Source organism: Calonectris borealis, chromosome 9 (genome assembly GCF_964195595.1).
Source record: "Calonectris borealis chromosome 9, bCalBor7.hap1.2, whole genome shotgun sequence".
Lineage (NCBI taxonomy): Eukaryota > Metazoa > Chordata > Aves > Procellariiformes > Procellariidae > Calonectris > Calonectris borealis.
This window is the reverse complement of record NC_134320.1, coordinates 9,645,954-9,668,378: the sequence shown is the minus strand read 5'-3', so window position 1 is coordinate 9,668,378 and position 22,425 is coordinate 9,645,954. Positions and strand designations below refer to the sequence as shown.

General features: G+C 42.0%; 1 protein-coding gene across 12 annotated transcripts in view; it reads right to left on the bottom strand.

The window, feature by feature from the left end:
- Positions 1-8,902: 8,902 nt before the first annotated feature.
- Positions 8,903-22,425, bottom strand: part of ACSL3 (acyl-CoA synthetase long chain family member 3) — a 55,670-nt gene continuing 42,147 nt past the window's right edge. For 8 of the 12 annotated variants that reach the window (XM_075158178.1, XM_075158180.1, XM_075158177.1 and 5 more), the window contains 4 exons: positions 21,773-21,964; positions 20,359-20,473; positions 15,529-15,686; positions 8,903-13,207 (listed from right to left, as the gene is read on the bottom strand). In XM_075158178.1, coding sequence (XP_075014279.1) covers positions 13,044-13,207; positions 15,529-15,686; positions 20,359-20,473; positions 21,773-21,964 — 629 coding nt within the window. In that variant the 3' untranslated portion in view covers positions 8,903-13,043. The other 4 variants (XR_012674831.1, XR_012674832.1, XM_075158184.1 and 1 more) reach the window with 4 other exon arrangements.

The window sequence follows — 22,425 nt, the reverse complement described above, 5'->3', positions numbered from 1 at the left end:
CGTCCCGCTGCCCGTGCACGCACACCTCCCCTCACGCAGCGAGGCTAAAATCCAGACAAAGCTGTGAAGAAAGCAGCATGAAAATTACCCTCCTCGAGTAACATTTTAAATATCACTTAAATTTAAATAGTAGAAATATCTATTGCCATCCTTCATACCTATCGTCAGCTATTTTTTCTTACACTGGAGTCTGAGTGTATGAACATACTCAGATTGTGCCCTAAGATGTTCATTTAAGATCATCACGTGGACCAGTAGAGAAAAATCAGTAGAGATTTTTGCTTTGAAACTACCAACACTTCAGTTCATTAGCCTGGGAAATAAAAAAAAAAAAATTTCAAGTTAATTATCCCAACCTCAGATGGGAGTTATTGATTCCCTCCAGTGCCACGGGATTATCCGCTCCCAGAGGAGCTGTGCTGACGAGGGGCTCGTGATACTCATTTGCTGATGTCTCCAGCGTCACACGCTGGTTGGGGACCCCGACGCGTAAGGCTCCAGCCCACAGCTCCTGCGTCTGCAGCCACCTCCAGAAGTGATGCCCAGTCATGTCGCCGAACTCCCAGAGACGGTTTGAGGTATCAGCTCCAGAATAAAACGGGCCAGCAGATGAAGAAAGGGGGTAATGAAGAGAATTAAAGTTTCACTATATTTACGAAAAAACATTGACAAAAGTTCTGTCTACTTGGTTAATACAGAAAGTCCTTTGCTGCAGTCCACACATCCTTCCTAATTTCAAGAGATTTATAAATTATGGGTAAGATACCAAATGCGGAGATGCTACAAGTGTTTGAGATGTATCAATCTTTAAAGCTATTTGTCTCCGACAACTATGAGAAAGGTCTCTTGGCAACAAAATTAAAAAATCATAGTAAGAAGAAAAATAGGGCAAACAAGATACTAATGGGTTCTTAAGTGGAGCTGGGATGAAAACCAAAGCTGGACTATTTAACAGTGGAAGCTGGGTATAATTTTCTGAAGCCTCTGCTAAAGGTTACCAAGCAGTGTCCTTTGCTGTACAAAGTCACTGCTTATGTTAGGAGCCCTTACAGAGCTTAATCCAAAGGCTCCCGACGTCAGGAGGGAAAGCCCCCTTTGCCTTGCTGGGCTTTGGCGCAAGTCCTGGCTCAGCAACTGGCTGCACGCGGTGACACGGGCCGCGGCGCTTCGGATGGGAAAGCACGCCTCGGCTCCGCTCTCCCCGCCAGAAAGCCGGCGTCACCGCACGCAGCCGCTCTCAGCGGCGATGGACGGCAAACGCACGGGCAAACTCCTTGCAAAGAGAGGGTCGGGAGTCCATCCACCGCCGGGGTTCCCCGTGGCACTGCCAACACGGCTGGCTCCGGTCGGACCCGGAAGGCGAAGGGAATACCACAGGAAACCTGGTGTTACGGCCAGATGCAAAGAGAAAAATAAGAGCATGAAAGAGAAACAACCAAACACTTTTAAAAATAAGACTTAATTAAACAGGAACTGGAGGAAGCCGGGGAGTAGGCTGTAGTCTCAGCCCGAGGTGGGAAAGGAAACGTCAAACGGTGTCAGCCTGTAGGCTCCAATAGACTTTCTAAGGCTTTGCTGCACTGAATCAGCACAGGAATCTGCAAATCACAGTGGGCTAGAAATTTCTAGCACAATAAAGCTGTTCTAAATACTACTGAAGCTTTCTTGAAAAAGTAAATAAACAAAGACGAACAGATGGAAATAATTACAATCCAAATGCTTGAGATAGTTGAGTGCAGTTTTCAATTATCCCAGATTGGCCTAGGCCCTAAAAACCCATCCGAACAGCTCAAGCTACAAAAGGGGAAACAAAATTCACTCCTGGCACGAGCAGGTGGGAGGCTCCTGGGCTCTCAAACGGCAGCAAAACCCTCCAGGCACGCAGGGGGTTCTGCACGGGCACTGGTACCAGCACCCACAGGGCTGCAGAGGAGCCCTCCGTGCCGCGAGCCCGTGTGACACAGCCCGGGACCCCCGGCACCCCCCGCCTCACAGTAGGGCCGAGACCACGGAGCGGGACGTTGCTCCCTGCACGGGGGTGAGCCAAACGCGGGCGGCTGCGCCGGGTTCCGTAGGGGAAGTGCTGGCAACCGGCCCCTGGCTGGGGGCATCCCAAAGCCGATCTCCTCCTCCTGCCTGCTGGTCATCCCTGGAGCAGGACCGAGAAGTTATCTACCTACGTTTCCTTCAGCTGCATCAAATAGGGAATTCTTAAAATAAAAATTAAAAATAAACAGCTAATAATAAAAGTTTAAAAAAAAAACACCATGAAACTTCTTCCCATATGCAAGGAAAAAAAACCTGTGTTGCAGCTTTCTCACCCAAACCAGTTACCTCCAGGGTGCCCATTCTGTTGCTGCTGTCGATAATGACACCAGTTCCAGAAGCACCCGAGACATGAGCGATTTTGTGTGGCATTTCCACAAAGTCACAGCTGTTGTCAGGGGGCAAGTAACTCTTAAAAACAGAGAGGATGGGACGGCTGAGGGCTTGCTGGTGATCAGTCTTGGGGCGGGGGTTTTTGTTTCATGATAAAAACCCGTGAGCAGCACCAAATGCCACAGCTATTCTGCTCTGGGTCCTCAGTCTCCCAAGAGCCGGCCAGTGCCACCAGCCCTGCAGGTCCTCACACCCTGCACGTTGAGGAGCACGAGGCCTGTGAGCCCCTGTGAAGCTCGTCCCAGGCTCAACATCCCCCCTCCGGGGCCGTCCCCGCACGTCCCCCCCAGCCCTGCACCACGCCACAGCCGAGCCGCCGCACAAGTCCCTGGGCAGGGCAGGGGCACACCGGGGGTCCCTGCTTTGGGATCCAGCAGCTGGGATTAGACAGATTTCTCTATTATTCAAAGTATCTCAGCTTCTTCTTCCCTAAGGAAAAGAGAGTTGATGTAAAATACGTTTCTTGCACCTCGGCCAACCCTTCCCTTCAAAGAGCTCTGTCAGGGTGGGTAATTTCCAAGCTGCTTAAGACTGCTAACTCTCCACTTTCTTTTTGGGAAAAAAAAAAAAAATCTGTAGCTGATCTAATTATAAATACTGAAAGGTTTATTTAGGCATATTTTCCATTGTGGAAAACACAGGGAAGCTCTGAAAGACTGGGGGGGTGGGGGTGTGCGTCTGGTTTACCACCATATACTGGCTACTTATTTTATTACAATTACTTAATAATTTAACATTTTTTGCCTACCTGACACTTTCTTGCACATCATTCTTGTGCAAGAGCTTGTCACGTTATAGTAATTTAAACAAACCGCACTCTGTGAGGTTCAGGCCCGGAGGTTGAGAGCACAGCAATTCTCTCTACGTACCAATTTTGGCTAGAGGAAGGAAAAAAGGTCTGTGTGGAGAGATGGCAATAGCAGCTCGTATCTGGGATACATCAGCAGCTCCTTCTTCCCAGGGAACGTGGTGCATGGAGGAGGCTGCGTGGCCACCCGACTCCCCGGCTGCCGCCGCGGACGATGGCGGCGTGTCCCGGCCCACGCCGCCCAGTGCCACGGGACGAGCGCGGCTGAAGCCGGAAGGGCTCCTCGTGAGAGTCCGGCGCCGGGACGCGCCGCTGCCGGCGCCGCTCCGCACAGGCGCGCCCCGCCGGCAGAGCAGGCAGCGGGCCCGTGAGCCCGGGCTTGGGGCTTCGGGTACGTGCTGAGCCTTCAGTTCCCTGCCCGGCCTCTGGGCGGGGGCTCAGGGCGGCTGCGCTCTGCCCCGCCCGCCTCCGCGCCTCGGCAGAGCGGCCCCGGAGCGGGGCAAGCCTCTGCCCCGCCGAGCCGGCCCTGCGCCCGGCCCGGCCCTTCCTGCTGAACGGTTGCAGCCGGCGAAGCGATAAAGTCAGACTGCCCTCTGGTTGCGGTGCCCCTCCCTGCACGCAGCAAGGCGCGGTGGAAAAGCCTGAGCGGGGCAGGGCGGCGGTAGCGGAACGGCCGCGGGCGGCCGGCCCCCTCCCCTGGCGCCGCCGGGCAGCGCGGCTGGGACAGGCTCGGGGCGGGAGAAAAGGAGGGACGTTGGTGCTGCGCTCGGCAGGGCCGTATGACAGCGCTGGGAGCAAGGGAAGTCCAGGGGAAGAGGACAAAAATACCCAGGACAGGAGAAAGCCGCAAGGCGGGCAGGTCCCCGGGAGCACGGTGCAGCAGCATCCCCCGCGCCCGGGGAGCAGAACAGCTCATGAGCGGTCCTGGAGGTGATTAACCAAGTATTCGCTGGTGTAGGGAAGGGCAAAGGGCAAGTGCATCGGTTTATCAAACCCGTCAAGGCTGCTGCTGTCAGCAGAGGAGAGAGGCGACTGGTGCCCCCTAGGTGGTGCAGAAGGTAACGGAGGGGAACGACGTCCATTCACCAGGAGCGTGTCTGGTAGCCAATTAAACTGTAAGACATCACATGGCAATTCATTCCCTTGTCTAATTTAACTATGCAGTATTTAGACTAATGCAAAAAGAAAGGTGTCAGGATAATGTTAAAAATTTGATTATTTTTTCTTTTAATCAAGTTTTCCATTTGCCAGCGAACCGGGGCTGCTGCAGTTCCTCGAACTATTCACAGATCCTCGAACTAGAGGCGGAGGACAGCAAGCCTTCGCTTCCACTGCAGGCACTTCCCAAATGGGGTCCTTTCTCTCCACCCAAATGAGCAGAGGGCCCACTCTTCCACAAGAGCCAGCAAAGGCAGGGTGGGGTACACACCCCTAGCACGGTCCGCTCCAGGCGTCAGTCACAGGCTCGCCATTCCAGGATTTTAGAAAAACTTACGTGGAAATCTCTGCCAGTCAAGATTTACAGAGAGCATCACACCTCCTTTGCAACCAATCCATTGTATCCACATCTAAAATAGTCCAGATTTTGTAAAACAGTTAACAAGGATAAAACATCAGTTACGGAAAAGACCAGGCCAGAAAGATCTGATCAGTGCGTGGTATAATGAAAAGTTACTGGCAGAAAATAAAGCCGACAGAAGTAAATGGAAAAATGATTTAAAAGCAAGTATCCCTTTGTACCAGTGGAAAAAATTCTGGAGAGAGTCCCAAATAAATCTCATGTATTTATGAAAACATCAGGAAAATTACTGCAAAACACATTATCAATGGCCCATCAATGAATATAAACAGAAGCAAATACAAAACAAGCAGATCCCGGGTACTGGAGAGCACACGAGGGCACAGAAACCGTTCTGCGTGCTCAGTGGAAACACCATAATTGCAACTGGAAGGACAACTAAATTTGAGCAAACTAAAGTTAGGCTATCCAGAGCCCACAGCGGCTCCTTGGGTTTAAGATCTAAAGGAAGCCAGCCCTGGGGAAGCACACCCCATCGGCAACATAAGAGACCCATCACCTGCCATTCCTGGAAAACAACACATAATCCATTATTAGACACATGGCGGAATAACTACGTGGGAGATGTTTTCAAAGAAACATTTATCGAGTGTATCAAGACTTCAAACAAATAAAAATAGGTCTCTGAAAGAAGTATAGTACATTTTGGTCATAACATCCTCGGTGAGACATAAAGCAGTTAGGCAGAAACCACCACCGTCCCAGCAGCCAGACTGACACAGGTTGCCTCTCAGAAACCACCATCCCCCAGAGGCTCCATGCTGGTCTGCACCAGGCAGGGACAACCCAAAATCTTCTGGCCCTAAATATGGGCTCTATTCCACCTTCCTGCCCCGTTGCAAGGCACCTACACAGCATTTGCTTGGGCATATCAGCAACCGTGAGGGCACGTGCACACGCAAATGTCCTAGAGGAGTCGCACTAAATCACAAATTTATCAGCCCACTTTGATACGGAAATTATTCTTGAAAATTACCTTTTTTCACCCCTGCACTCTTATATGGCTCTTGTGCAACTCTGGCAAGAAGGGGGAGGAAACAGGATGCGATGCTGCACAGGGCAGGTTGCTCACGGGCATTCTCTTTTCCTGATAGTTTTGTTACGCTACTTCAGCTGGAATAGACCAAGTCGTGAATTGCAACAGAATTAAGAAAAACTGTTTCATTTCCAAGAAGCCTGGCAGTAATACCCAGTAAAGGTGGGTGAGATGCAGAGAAGCGAACTGAGGAGACATAAAATTCTTAACAAGTTTTAGCAACTAGTTTCCTTACAGCTTGTTAATCATCCACAACCTACCTTCCAACTACATCAAATAATGGAAACTATGCTTTCCAAGTCATTCTTAAATCTTATAAATGATACACTTAAGCTTTAAAAAACACTATAGATACATATGGTACTAGGAATAGTATCAAAAATAGTGAGTTTGTGGCAAGATCCTTGACGTAAGTCTTATTTAGAAAAAACTGAACTGCTGCTGATCAGGGTCATTAAGGTAAGTCTCTAAATCAAAGTCTGTAATAATTAGCCAACCATCCAGGACTTTTTACCAGGTTGGGATACAGTGAATTTTATGGGCAGTTGATACAATAGACACTCTTTTGCTATTAGTATTTTCATGTTTCAAAACGATGCTACTTTCTCCCTCACCCTCTCTAGGAGCCTGAAGTAGCAGAAACTATGGAAACTAAGGATCTGTGTCAAGACCTTGTCATTTCAGAGGGATTAAAGGACACTATCTACCTATCGCCAAACAGTTACTGTGATTGCCTATCAACGGAAAGCCATATCAACTTTTCCATTAAAGCCATTTACGTTATAAAGTTGTCTCTCTATTACCTGGAAAATAATACAAAAAAACCCAACCCAACCCAAAACCAAACCCCACCCTGCCACTAATAGAAAGCATTACAGTTTTAGAGAAAAAAACCCAGCTGAACACACGCTTCTTGTAATAAAGTGGGAAAGGGCGTATCAGAATACATGGATATTCTGACACGCCTGAAGGACGGGACGCCATCCAGAGGGACCTGGACAAGCTGGAGAAGTGGGCCCGTGTGAACCTCATGAGGTTCAACAAGGCCAAGTGCAGGGTCCTGCACCTGGGTCAGGGCAACCCCCAGTATCAATACAGGCTGGGGGATGAAGCGATGGAGAGGAGCCCGGCCGAGAAGGACTTGGGGTGCTGGTGGATGAAAAGCTGGACATGAGCCAGCAATGTGCGCTCGCAGCCCAGAAGGCAACCGTACCCTTCCACCGCCTGGCCACAGCTGGCCAGGGCGCCCGGCTGCCGGCCCTGCTCACTGAAGAGCGAGGCCGTTTCTCGACCGTTACGATGTGATGGCACGGAAGAGCAGGTACAGCTGTAGAAGTGTAGCACAGGCACACTCTTGGTTTAACTTTCATTGCCAAGATAGAAATTGTATATACACAGAAATATTAAAAGATTTTCAAAAATATTATTCCTAAGGGTTTTTTTGGTTTTTTTGTTTTGTTTGTTTGTTTGTTTTTTTAATCACTGACTTTTTCAACTATTTGGGTACTCCCTTTCCCTGCTGTCTCCCCTAGATTTTTCTGGTGTAGACAACAATAGCAACTCAGGACTTCAATGTTTTTATTTGTAATTTTATTGTACCTATTATTTTGGATCTTATACCTCTCTAATGGCTTACTTAACGTAATATTTTCTGAAAACTAAGGCTCCTAAAATGGTTATATGTTTATCCTTTCTGAAATTAGTTGCTATAATAAATTACCTACTATAACAGTTTAGAACTTGTTTACTTCTCTTTATTTTATTAAAGAGCCCCCTAAAGGCATTTTAGCAGCTGTGGATGCCTAAGGGGGAAAAAAAAACCAGACAACAACAACAAAAAATCTATTAAAGTGGGTCATATTATCCTAAATGAATTCGAAATAAAAAGTTTTCAGTCTTAAAAAACCTAGTATTTTTGAGGGAAAGAAAACAAACAACTACTTTGGCTATAACTGAAAATCAGAAGGAAGCTGGAGCCTTCTCATGGCTGATGAAAGGGATAAAAATAAACATCAGCTATGCAGCAGGAAGGCTTGACATGTAGCCAGCACTATGACCCTAGGCATCTGGGGAACCTGTAAATAAAAACCCAAAAAAAAAGAAGAAAAAGAGGCATCTGTTAAGTTGAGATGCCTCCAGGTTGGATGGTTACCAGCAACGATTTGTGAGCTTATAATCAAAACCTTAAATTTAAGTGCTCAAGATCTCTTAAGAAGTCCAACTGCAAGCATCTAACATCTCCTTGGGATCTGACCCTTCAGCCCACAAACTTAAGGAAAATTAATTAATTACCAAATGTAAGTCCTAGTACACCTGGATAGCAAAAAAAAAGTCAGAAGCTTACAGCTTTACATAAGGTATTACTGTAGCTGGTGCTCTCAAAAAAAGGGTAAATGGCAGATTATATGCAAATAAAATAGACAAAGCAGGATGGTAACCTTCCTGTAGTGCAAAACCAGGCTAGCCTGATAACCAGTGATCCTGCATTCATCTTGAAACCGTCCCGTTTATTCTGAGCATTTGAGAAGACTTGAAATTATAATTTCAAAAGACACGAGTTGGCTAAATTCCCACTGTATCAGGTATCATTTCTACTCCTGAATTAGCAAGCCTTGCACGAGGGTGAATACTACCCAGTCCAGATACATAAACTCACTACCAACAATATTAACATACAGAAAAATACATCAGCGATACCTGTATAGCACAAATGGCCGAGCAGTCAACCAGAATATTCACTACCTGCGAAGCACGAGCACATGGCTATTCGCACAGAAAACTGCCAAGATACCAAAGACGAGCAATGCAGGGATGGAGCCTTTTGCAAAAGGTTACCTGCGCCGTGAGGCAGGGAGCAAAACAAAAGGACGTGCCCACCATCAAACAGGTTTCCCTGGCAATGCAACGTTTTGAACTACCCTAACCCACTACCCGTCTCAACTACTGTGATTTAAATTCACTAATTTACAACCATAAATTATCTAGGCTCAGATAGGTAAAAATGAAATGCCATTTAAAAAACGGGACGTATGGGGCCTGATTTGTGAAATTAATTTTATTTTTGAAACATGATATCCAATTACAAATAAATAATTCATACAATATAACTCAATTAGGATATACAATGTTCAGGCAGTTCATAGTAACAACCAAGATCACATTGAAAATGAGTTTACATTAAATAACCAATTACAATAATACACAACTGGTCATTCAATTAGCGTTTCAGCCTGGTCCAAGGTGTATGCAAGTTGAAGATTGTTCCTCTTACCAGTAAAGAAACAGATGTACACAATTTTATACCGAATCCAAAGTAGTTAATACATCACACTAATAAAAATTAAAAATGCTGCATTGCATCACCTAAATGTAGTTTTAGTACAGAATAAAAGCTTGTGAATTTTAGCAGGATAAAGGTTATTGCAAAGGAGTCTTATGTCCTATAGCAATTTCTGCATAAACTTACAAGCTTTACAGGATGTTTTTAAGGTATGGTTTCAATTCCATACCTTTCTCTGCATCCTATCTATAAAACCAGTAGGACGTGGGTATGCATTATGTTCTTAGTTTCAGTTGCACATTGTTTTTTGCTTTCATTTCAGCAAAATATTTTACTGCTAAGATACAGCTTTCCATTGAGATGTGGTCCTGCTTGTGTGTAAACTGCAGTAGCAGCAGCATCAGTAAACCTCAAGGTCTTTTCTGACATGTAGTTTAATTTCCTAACCTACTCCAGAAACACTATTCGCTGCAAAGAACACTTATGATATCTAGATTGAATGTAGCCTAAAGTCCTGGAATATTTTTAAATAACTGTAGGAATTTAAAGGAGATTCACAGCATCCTTGGAATTTCTTGGTCGGTCATTTTTTATAATGAAGTATGTAAATTTTCACAACAGAGTAAGTAGTTACAGTTTCCAATGATTCAGTGGATAAATACAGACTTCCAATGCTGGGAAGTCTATATTTACAAAAGCTCTGTTAAAAATCCCCCCCTTTGGGGGGCCCCTCAGGTGAGGTACATGCCCCTTCTTCTTAGTTTGAACTCAGAAAGACTGTTTAGAAGTTACGGCTCTTTCTATTACAAAATTCCCCACGTGACGGAGACCGTTACTTCCAACCATGCACTTTTCCTAATTTACTCTACAGCTGTCCGCAGCCTTTGGGACATGTGCAATACATTTCAGCAGGTACTTGTGTTGTTCTTGTTAGGCTGGGCATGGGAAGACACACACAAACACACACCCCCCCAAAAAAAACAAAAAAAGGGAGAGAGCAGGTAAATTCCTGGCTGGCATGTAGTGCATCTACGCAGGGTTTCAACAAACCCCCCTGAAGCTGTCTTTCTGCTCAGCCACGCAAGAGCACAGGGTGAGAACATGGTGGCAGCCAAAAGCATCTGACAGGCATAGCAGTCTCCAGGACTAAGACTGCCGGAGCAAGGAAGCCCTGCATCTGAGCAGCACTGTGACTTACCGACCCATGACAGCCCTGGTCGATTAATGAGAAGCATGGGCACCCACGGACAGGTGGCCGCAACGGGACATGGAAGTACTCAGAATCTAGCAGTACTAAAGGCTGTCTTCTGGTATAAATCAAAAGGAAAAAAAACATACTCATCACAAATATTTTAAGCCCATACAAATATTTTAAAAGTCTTTCTATCTTCAACGCTGAGCCTAAAATTAATGAACTGCTTTATTTTCACATTCTGTAGAAGAAATAAATGTCCACAGTGAATCTGATGTCTAAAGAAGGAGGAACTATATATATCGACATCCATTTTAAATATAAAAAAACTGAACTGTAAAATCAAATGCAGTTAGACTGCAACCCATTCTTGTGACTGGATTAGAAGAAAAATTAAAACTACTATTTCCAAACCATTTTAAAAGTTTCATTTATGCAATTTATCCAAAAGTGGATTTAAACCCCTAGCAGAATAAAATACTAACTTCAGATTTCTTCTGAATTAACCAAAAGCAGATTTATTTTCCTAAATCTGCTGCACAATGCACCAAGTGATATACATAGTACTTCAGCAATTTATTAATTTTGACTAAAAATCACACAAAAAAGAATTTGAACAATGTACATCCTGTGCTGAGTACAAACTATTTAAGAACCTGTTGATGGAACACTGATACATATGTAAGTACTAGTAGTGTCTAATATATGATGTGACACTTCCCTACAGACTTGGCAATTTCCACATTCAGATTCTTCAGTCATTTTCCAGCATTAGTCTTACCTCTATTTGCCAGAAGGTTTTAATTTATGATCTAGATATCTGAAGGCATTAATCTCATAAATGCGGTTCCGATTTCTTTTTGTTGCTTATATTTCCATTTGACTAGTTACACCAAAATTCACCAAATGGTAACAGTTTTTCATAGACAGCAGCAGGGGAAATCCATGAACAGTGGGAGAGATGGTAACGTAACATAAAATACAGCGCAAACCTTCTCATTGTTTCATCGAAACTAAAGTACATGGAACCTACTTGATAACTTCTGACTCCTATGAAATTGCTTTCTATAATCAATGGAAAGTGTTAATTTAAATAATATTTCAAAATTTTTTAAAGTGAGAATTTGTGTAACAAACACCTCCCAAAACTCCCACGTCACAAATGCTAACAGCAGGAACTCCCTCCCCCAAACAAAGCTTCTGCCATTCAGAATCGCTATATGCTACCATAGTAGGGTACTAAGTGAGCATCAAGACTTTGATTTTTAGTACTACAAGTAAATGATACACATGAGAGACTAATCTCTAAATTAAAGCCATTTTAATATTTGCTCCATCACAAAGTTGACTGATGTATGCCTTTTCACATTCTCATGTAACCCTGATTAAAATATTCTTTCCAGAAATACTTTGAAAATAAAATTCACATCTGAAACAAATCTGAACACGCTCACTGAAGAAGAAAAGATTCCCCATAGTTCTTCAAACAATATTCACATATCTATAGTAAAACAGAAATTGAGACTCCTTCCCAAAGTCAGAATTGGGTGTAACAAACCAAGCAACATAAATAACTCTGGCTGACAAATATTTCAAATATCTGTTTTTAAAGCAAAAAGCGCTAAACAAAAGAACACAGAATTAAAGGGAGATTTTTAATGGCACAAAGGGCAGCTAGGCACTGTGTGAGCTGAGAACATAACTGTCATTATGACTTTAAAAATCCCCCCAGTAAGATTTGGGTTGCAGCTAGGGCAGAACAGGGGTCTTGCCAGACTTTCACAAACAACGAAGGAGCAAGCCCAGTTTAATGGCCAAACCTAACGAGAAGAGACAGAAGTTGTTACAGTCCCTCTGTTAAAAGGACGCTGTCAAACTCACAAAGTGTTAAGTGAAATTAATGCTGAGAGTTATTAGCTCTACACAATTCAACTACTGGAAGAAATGGTCACGAGCTATTTAAAAAAGTAGTTTCTGTATTTGAGAGATTATTCTTAGGTTTAACTTCTGCTGTGTTAATAGCATCTTTTGTATTAAACAAGCTTTAACCAACACCTGCAAGAGTACCTGCCTTTATGCAGAGCTGTGCCATGACCATCTTCTCATTGTCAGATAAAAATAAAAGTAACCATTAGGCACATATTGACAGTCTATTACACAAGCTGGAATGTCAAACATTTTCTCCCTCAGATTTACACAGAAAAATTGCACAGCAGCAAATAACCTGGTCCTCTGTTCAACAATGATCTCGTTACAAGCATTTTCAATGTACATAATGTCCCAACATCAATACTTTCCTATCTTTAAATAATTAGGTAAAAAAAGGCCCCCAGTATAACCATTTCTTATATAGCCAAGTTCTCTCTATATACATCCAAATTTTAAAGATACAAATAAAACATTATACAGGATTTATAAATGCTTAAAAACTTGAGGCTTCAGAATCATGGCTTCCCAAAAAGACTCGGGAAAATCCACAGACTGACAAGGTAGCAGAGAAAACTGGAAAAAAGGAGACAGACACAAGTTTGCTGCCGTAACATTTTACTAAACTTGCCAGTCATCGTGGTGATGTTATCAGAAATAACAGTTTAAGCTGCAAATGAGGAATGGTGGTTTTGTGTGTTGATCTCAAGTGTTGAGACAGGCAATTCAAGTATTTCCTATTTGATCCAAGCTCATTGTAGCAAAGTGGTGCAGAAAAAAGAATTAGTTTACATTTTTTCCATACATTCGATCAATGTCCATTTGATAGTATGCCGTAAGCTCTTTGCGTTTTAGTTTGAACGCATCTGTCACTAGACCAGTCTCAGGGGTCCAAGGATCAGGGCACAAACGAATTTTAACTGGTATTTCAAACTTCTCCAGATTAGCTGTAAAAATAAACATGTTTAATACAAAACATAAATGTAACCATTTTTCTACAATTAAGCACAAAATGAGAAACCATATTCTCACCCAGAAAAGCACATGACATAAATGAAGAAGTGCTCCTCAAACCCCCCATGGTTAGCTTTGAAAACCCCTGTGGTCACAAGTAGAGTGACAGGATCCACCAGTAACTGTTCTCCAGTTTCCACAGAAATACTGAAATAAACCCCAGCTGTTTGGGTATCTCTGCTGCTCCCTAACTTCAGAAAAGCCTCCGTGCATGGAAGTGACATCCTCAAAATATACGCTGTTGTATCAGTGTTATAATACTCATCTTCTGGAGATAAAGTCTTAAAATCCATACCACTTAAGCCTTGAAAAAACAGGGGGATTTTGTGGTTTTTCCCTGATAGTCCTGAATTGTTGAAGGAAAGTAATTTCATCTGGTAGCTGTTCCCTTACTGAACTAGAACAGTGTTCTGCATGTTAAACCCTTAGCACAAAACCCCGTATCATCTGCAAGAGCGTCTGCTACGGTTTCAGACGTAAGAGAAGAAAAACAAATAACTCTACGAAAAGTGATCAACAGATGGGCAATATTAGAAAAAAAAAAACAAATCTATTTTCAGTTTAAAAAAAAAAATCCACAAATGTATAATTATCCTGTGCAACCTGCCATTTTTAGATTTTCCTGCACCTTTTACTCCCCTTCACATTAAATGGGTTTCTTGGGGGTTTTTTTTGCAATTTAGCACTAAAAATCATAGTATTACTTTAAAAGTAAAGCCTATGATACCAAAGTGAAAAACAAAAAAATATAAAATAACATCAAAATGTGTAAAAATGACTCAGGATTAAATCAAATATTGCATTTCATCAATTTTAACAACATATTTAATCCTCTTTAAAATAGTTAGTGCTGCACAAAAAGAAAAGGAAAGCGACTTTGTACATGCTCCCCATCGCAGCAGCTTCTTAGAATGACTTTGCCCATATGCTCTACACAGTGAAGAAAAATGGACTAGAGACATGGGGCAAGGAAAAAAAAAGTCTGCTGCAGTATTGAGACTGCACTCATTGTAAGACTATGCTCCTGTAACAGAAGTCCGCAAATATACTAATCATAGAGTTTAATATATTCACAAATAATATGGAGAAGAGAGAAAGATTAACAAGACAAAGATTGTTGGAAGCATAAAGTTATCCAGGGTAGAAAACACGAGGACAAATTGCAAAGAGATGAAGGACATACTGAGCGATTGCAAAACAGAGAGCAGAATACATTCACTGCAGAAAAGTGTAAAAGAGAACGCGTATGAAAAACAAATTTAACATCCACAATGACCATTTAAAAAAAACATTCTGTGGTCAAAACTGACAGCTTTATGAAAAAAGCTCAGTGCTTAGTAATGGTCAAAAGCAAAAACAAGGCAGAAATTAACTATAAAATAACAAACAAAATATCACCGTGCCACTCTTTAATTCTGCACCAGAATAGCTAAGTAGATTACGACCAATTAGCATGAAAAAGATACAGCTGAGGGGGAAGTATAATAGCCACTGAAAAAAAGCGACGACTGCCATTGTGAGTGTTCACTGCCTCTTCCCATACAAGAGCTCGGCAGAACCAAACTGAACTAGCAGATGGCAGGGTTAAAACAAACAAGAGGCATTTCTTCACATGAGCATCGCTGAGCTGTGCAACTCCGCCACAAAATACTATGGATAACGATACAGAATTTTTACCTAACTTTAAAATGCAACTAGACGAGTTAATGGAAGAAAAGTCTACTGAAAATTATTAACTACAAAGACATTGCTTTCAGTTTAGGAAATCCCTCAGATGCAAGTCACTGGAAGCTAGGAGAGCCCCTGTCACCATAGGTTTATTTCAACTATCCATAGGTATGTGGCATATGAGACTGTATGATACCCAACACATATATCGTGGATCTACAGATGACCCACATTCTTTTGGACCAGCGGTTAAGGCCAAAAAGATACTACAGGACATCTTAAAGAGCACCAGACACACACACACACACACATATATACAGGCAACTGAGCTGAGCTTGTTAAGTTTGCCCTGTTTTTATATTCTTTCCTCAGCTATTGGCCACGGTAAAAGAAAAAAAAAAAGTTACATGAACCAAAAGGACTGATCCAACTCATGTTTTGTTGTTGGATTTTTTTGGTATGGAAATTTCACTTCATATATATTCTATGAAATATACACGGTCAGGGAAATAATTTTTAGGGCCTATGCTTATGTTTCACAGACATCACAGTCCACAAGGTTAATACTATCTACCCAGCTACTCACCTGCCATGGCAGCCTCAGCTAGCACCTTCAGTACCTCTTTCTCCATCTCAGGACTGTTACAGATCTCTTCCCAGGTTCCTTTAAATCCTTTCTTTCGAGCTAGTTCTGCGAGCTCCTTTTGATTTGGCACAACAAATCCAATGACATAAGAATGGAAACTGAGAAGTATAATGCACTTTAGTATGAATTTTGTAAAGTTAACAAGTCTTCAAAAATAACATTTCAAGTTGGGGGGTTTGCACTTCATACAGAGATATTGCTCGTAACAGTTGGCTTTTGTTCACCTGATACTCTCTCTGAAATAGTACACAAAGAACCTTTGCCTGCTTAAAAATAGGTAGAAAGAGAAGCTACTTACCTTACAGCAACTGGATTGCTTCAAGGTGTGCTGTCCATATGCATATTCCACTGTGCCTCATGCTCAGAGCTTTGGGGAAGCAGTACCCATACGATGTCAATGCGCCCTGCCTCTCCTCATGTTTTGCATCCCGGTATGAAGACTGGTGTGCGGCTTCCCTACCTCAGTTTCCTCTCAACTGCAGAATCCAGTTACTGTAGAGGAGTAGAGGACTGCAGTGAAGAGGGGTTGGAGAGCAGGTTGTGGAATGAGCATATGCACAACACATCTCAAAGAACGCCTGCTTCTGTAAGGGAAGTGGCTTCTCTTTCTCTTTCAAGTGATTGTCCATACGCTCACCCTACTGTTAGCGATCTTTGTCTGCTCCTGATATGCCCAGAGCATACAAAGCTGTGATCTCAAAGTTTTTGGGAAACACTGAAGCACAATTCACCCTGAAACAGGTATTCAAGATTTTTCAGATGGTGTAAGGTTTAGGGAAAATGTGAACAGAACCTCACATAGCAACTCTACACATTCTAACAAAGCAGATCACAGAATCAGGGAGCTGAAGGAGATCTCAGAAGATCACCTAATTCATTCACTTGCCTTGAAGCAAGGTCAGCTACATCTAACAGATGTTTGTCTAACCCGTTCTTAAACATCAGGCAAATGCTAATGCCAATGCTTCATTATTCTTAGGATTGGTAAGCTGTTCCTGATGGCTATTCCTGACTCTTCCTCTCCGCAGTTTACATCAGTTGTATTCTCATACAGCCAAGTCAGATGTTCCTCTCCTTTCCACAGAAGCCATTCATTTGTTCACAGACTGTTACTATTTTTTTTTTCCTTCTCACCTTTCTAGTCTTCCTTCCTTAAAGTTTCTTTAGGAATTTAAGCAATGCCCTTTCCTCCAAAATCTTGCATCACAGATCTCTGCCCAGACGTTCCCGTTTTCGTGCCGGACTCTTTTCAAGAGGTCCACCTTTTCTGAAGTTTTGCATGTGGAACTCAGACCCTTTAATGCTTGGTAGAGCAAAAAGATCATTGTGCATCTTGTAGGATATGCCATACTATTTACCTTCTTATAACGGCCTGGCACTTGTGGACTCACATCAGCTCCTACAGAACTGCTACCAGCAGGTCCTCATCCTGTGTTTTTGCAGTTTTAGGTGTAAGTATAATTTACATTTCCCCTCTTCAAACTGACTGCTGGTTTCAAGCAAATCTCCATCTAGTCAAGCTTGCTCTGAATTCTAATCCTGTCCTGCACTGCACCTTTGGTCCTCTTCCACCTTAACCATCTACAGGTTTATTAAATCTTTTCAACTCTCTCCTTCACCACACAGATCACTGATGCAAAATACAGAACCTTAACCCCAGTATGGAGATTACTTTAGCTTATCCTTTAAGGTCTCCAAGACAATTTTAAAATACTAACTCTAAATACCCTTTTGGTTACTGTACATTGCAATTTTCTCCTTTGTTACTGGTATGAATTATAATGGGCATCTGACAGCAGCTGTGAAGACTGCACAAAAGTCCATTACAAACACAGGCTTCCCTGGCATCATCTGTCGACAAGCTTTGCCTGTTGGCTGACTCAAAACCATCAACCGTTCTCATTTTTCTCTTACTAAGAATGTCCTTACAGAAAGACTTCAGATTAGCCTCCGTATCACTTACTGCTTGCATCTCACCTTCTGCCTTTGTCTCTCTCTGATTTCCCGCCCCCCAAACACTCATCCTATACTCTGTACTGAACCCTTGTAACGTCATCTAGGGTCTACTCTGTAATGTATATGTATTATGTATGAAGGCATCCAGAACACAAAGGACTCTGGCACTTTCATCCCTGGTTCCTGTAGTCTTTTGAAATGCTTAAGGTCATGTCCAGCAATATCACCAGTGCCTCCAGAGATAAAGATCATGCAGAAGTAATAAGTTGGCTTGGTAAGCCTCAAACTTTCGGTTCATCTAAAATTCGGCCTCTTGAGTAGAAGCATACTTCCTCTGGACAAACAGGTTCATCCAACTATGCTTTTTCCTGGACAGAGCACCTTGGAGCTCACAGCTCCTGGAACGTGTAGCTTTTCATTCTGTACCACTGAGTTAAATCTTCACTTGCAGTTCAAATGCTAAAGCACTGTTTGTCTTGAGAAGTATCCTGAAGACTACTTCTCTCTGGAGCAGCTACTTCCCTCTCCACTACTGTTCCTTCTGCAGACCTTTTGAATTTGATAGTTACTTCAGTCTTGGAGGTCATAACAACAGCATGAAGGAAGAAATTTTCAGAATTTGGTCCTCAGGACCTCCTTAGTCATCTCCTCCATACTAAGAGATTTTGCCAAAACATCTCTCCTGTGCTAGGCACCCTCATTCCCTTGCTGTGTTGAGATCCTTACCCGAGTATGGCCCTCAGACCTATGGTAAGAGACGTATACAGTGGCACTATATGTCGATATCACCATTTCTATTCTGTAAAGTCTGGTCCTTATCAGCTTTCTTTGAGCTTCCTGCTGAGAGCTCCCTTGGTTTTTTTGCCATGTTTGCTCATTCCTCAGGTAACTATTACTCATTTTCCTGACGTGATGCTCGAGACCCACTGAATGCGTCTTGGATGAGTGAAGTCCTGATAAAGCAGTAGGAGTCTCCTCTGAAGGAGCTCTAATCATGATTCCTTTCAGCAAATGTTTTATTCCTTATGTCACTGAGTATTTTGTCTGAAGTGGTCAATTAATACAGCTTTTGAAGCAGCGATATCATGCAAACACTTTTGATTCCCTACTACCATATTCAGAGGAGCCTTGCACCCCAAGATCTAAGGTCAAATCACAGATTTAACCCATTTGTAAAAGTCTGCCCTCCTCGCCCTTTTGCATGTGGGAGATGGAACAGCTACAAATGAAGGAGGACTCTTGCATATGAGATCACCCAGGCAAAGTATAAGGAGAGACAGGATATAAGAGAGGTCATAGGCACTGCTAACAAAAAGTCTCTGAGCTCACGCTGCTGAGGTGAGTATACCCACAATGAAATGTGCATATGGACAATCATTCAGAGAATCTGTATTACATGGCTACTTATGCCAAATCACACACACGGAAGTATTAAGAAGAAATACAGCAGCAGCAGAAAAACCAATCTGAAATGTACTTGGACTCTGTTTGTAACTTACCTTTAAAAATTGCTCATAGGTTTTCCTATTTTTAAGTAATAGACAAGACACAGACTATCAGAGTCAAGTGCCTGTCTGACAAGTGCATTTTAGCCTCCAATGTTATGTTGACCTGGCAAAATTAACACAAAATTTGATGTGCAATTCCAATAGTGAACTTCAATCCTAGAACAGCAGAAATCACCTTTTCCTCCATAGACTACAGAGGGTGCTCAGAACAGGCACATAACCTCAGGCAGTCAAAGCAAGCAAACATGAGTCTCGCCCAATGGGTCAAAACCACAAATAAAGCTTAATATAATGGAAGTTTTCTCAGCAGTGGCATGCCCAATGTGTGTTAGCCTATTGATCCAAAACTGTCAAAACTGAAGTTACAGGCTGACTACCATTAGTGAACACAAAAAAAATACCACAGAGAACCAGGTGAACAAACCAAAAGTTAATTTTCTATTTATTACCACTGAGCAATTCTCTGGTATGCTTGTCCTGGCCTCTTTCAGTCAAAGTTATCAAGTGGGGCTTTTTTGGCCATACTGGAAATGAGAATATTTCCGATCATTCAAGAAGCTCCAAAATGACTTTCCAAACATCAAAATGACAAGAGGAAACAAAGACCACCTGAAGTATATTTATACGTGTAAGTCTATATTATGCACAGGTAGGAAATTCTAGAAATAGAAACTTAAGACATGTTTGATCCCATATATAACTAATTCAGTAGTACATGTAGAAAGCAAATAGAAAGGACATTTGATCATCATTTGTTAATTGTGTGTTTGCATAGTGTTTACAGAGTGTTTTCTCTCAAGCTTCAAGGCTTCTGCTGATGTACTGCAGGGGTTAAAGAGAAGTATTTTTAATGCGCAAGCCAGCTTCTGGGCTGTTGGTGTTTTTTTCCCCTGCCTTCCTCTGAAGTACAACAGTACTTCCTCTGAAGAACAGATCACAGCTAAATACAACAAGGAACAAGGTGTCCTAGGGCTTCTACAGGTAATCATCTCTAAAGTGCTTGAGTGATGTCTGTTACGAATGCAGTCAGGGCTTAGCTGCTTTTCAGACTGGGGAAAAGGGAATGAGAGAGACTCATTCTTGGCATTTTCCAACGAATGATGAAAAAAATGGGAAAGGAAAAATAAAAACATACATTTCAGATGTTTTAGTTTTGATAGAGAAAGTTATTCCATTGTATTACAAGTAAACTCCTTTTTCAACTGGTTTAAAAAATTCCACACATCAAGTGGCAAAAAGTTTTGCCTACGGCTTCAGTAGGACAGACAAAGAACACAGCAGTAACAAAGCATCAGATGCCTCTTACCTGCTTGCATACGCACAAATATTATCTACCAGTGGAAGATTCTTTAGAGCTGCTTCTACTTTGCCAAGAGAAACATATTCTCCTGCCTGGAGTTTTACAAGATCTTTTTTACGATCTATTGAGGAAAAAAGGAATTAAACATTAATTACAGAACACAAAACTTCAGACACTGATTTTACACTTTTTCTAAAATGTATGTATAAATGTCAAAAGGTAAGCTGACTCATGTTTGGTGAATGTTCCAGAAACATTTAATATCAGGTTTCCAGACTTTGCATTTTATCAATCTGTCCCTCACATAAAAATGAGACACATTTCAATTCCATGCATTTTCTGCCTTTAGAACAGCGTTTCCTATATGACAGCACTGTCATGTGAATGGATGACAACTAGGATTATGCAAAAGCCAGTGTTTGGCTAGAAGCACACATTTTCTGCTGTCTGGTCCAAACGCTTAAGGCAGGAGATGCACCATTTGGTGACATTTTGTTACTTATTCCGAGGATAAATCCATATTTAAAGACATAAATCCATGTCCACCTGTTATTTGAAACACAACAATAGGAACCAAAAATAAAGCCCAAATTACTTGAGCTTATTGTACGTAGCCCAAAGAAGGCAAAGGTGACTGCAGGGCCTTACCCCAGCTGTGATGGCAGCCAGGAGTAGCTCTCCTTTGCTACATACCTTCATGCTGCTTTCTGCAACCAGGCAAGGTAGTTTTGTAGCTGTCTGACTGTTCGACCAGTGCAAGGCAGCTGCAATGGAACCTAAGATTTTTCTCATATAATAAACCAAATAAGCTTAGTTTTCAGGATTAAAGAGCACGCTGAATCACTCACTAGCTTCAAGAGAGACACCTGCTAGTTTATAGGGCACCTATTTTTGTGCCTACAGGTGTCAAAGAATTATGAGCCTATCACAAGCTTATGTATAACACCTTTACCTTAGCATATTTTTCCCCTAGTTCCCTTCTGATAAAGGGAGATTCTTATTATAAAGAATGGCAAGATTAAAAAAAAGGCTTATTTAATTCCTGAGCACATATTACCAAGACAGTCCTTTCACTGAATCAAATTCTTCACTTGCAAAATTATAAAATCTAAGGCAGCTTATCTAGCTCAATTAGCCTATATTTAACTCTCTAATTACTACCGAATCTCACTAGTTTGAGATTAGTGGAGTCAATGACACTAGTGGAGTCAATGTTAAGACTGTTTTAAAAGGAAGCAATTGTTTTAAAAATCAGCTTTTAAAACACACAATCAAGTTTACGTTAACATATCAGAATTTCCCTGGGATACATGGTAGGGGTTTGGAGTGCATGCCAAGATATGGAGATTTTTGGGGGTTAATTACAGTATTTAGCAGTCCTGAAAAATGTATGTACGTTCACCTGAATTTATTAACTCACCAATAATTTTTAGACATCCATCTTGATGAAACTCTCCAATGTCTCCAGTATGGAGCCACCTCTGCCCATTCTCATCAACAGTGAAATCTTTTTTAGTTCGTACTTCATTTTTGTAGTAGCCAACAGTCACGTTTTGCCCTCCAATAAGAATCTCACCTCTAGGATATGGTTTATCAGTGTTGTAATATCCACCTAAAAGTACGGTTTTTATTAACTTAACAAGAATTAAAATATATTCCAAAGCAGGATTCCTATTATTTTTACTATTTAAATATAGAATTAAACACTTTAGTAAGTCCTTAGCCAAAGTTACCACTTGCCTAAATAGTTCAGTTACAGAAGAGGTGGTTCCAATTCTTTCCAGCATATAAACAGCTATTTAACATGTGCATTTACAAACAGTGAAATTCACACACGTGCACAGGGCAAATGCCACCTCTATGCAATCTTTCTGCCAGGACTAACATGCTCTGTCAGGTTCATACAAGCTCGGATAAAAATACAAAAAAAAAAAAAGGAAGATAAATTTCGCCTCACATTTCAGGAAAGAAAAAAAACTATGAAGTTTCACAGTAGCCCAAAACGCCACTAAGTATCATGTGTTTCTACTCTACAATACATAAAAGCCTACAGTGAAAGGAAATCACCTAAAT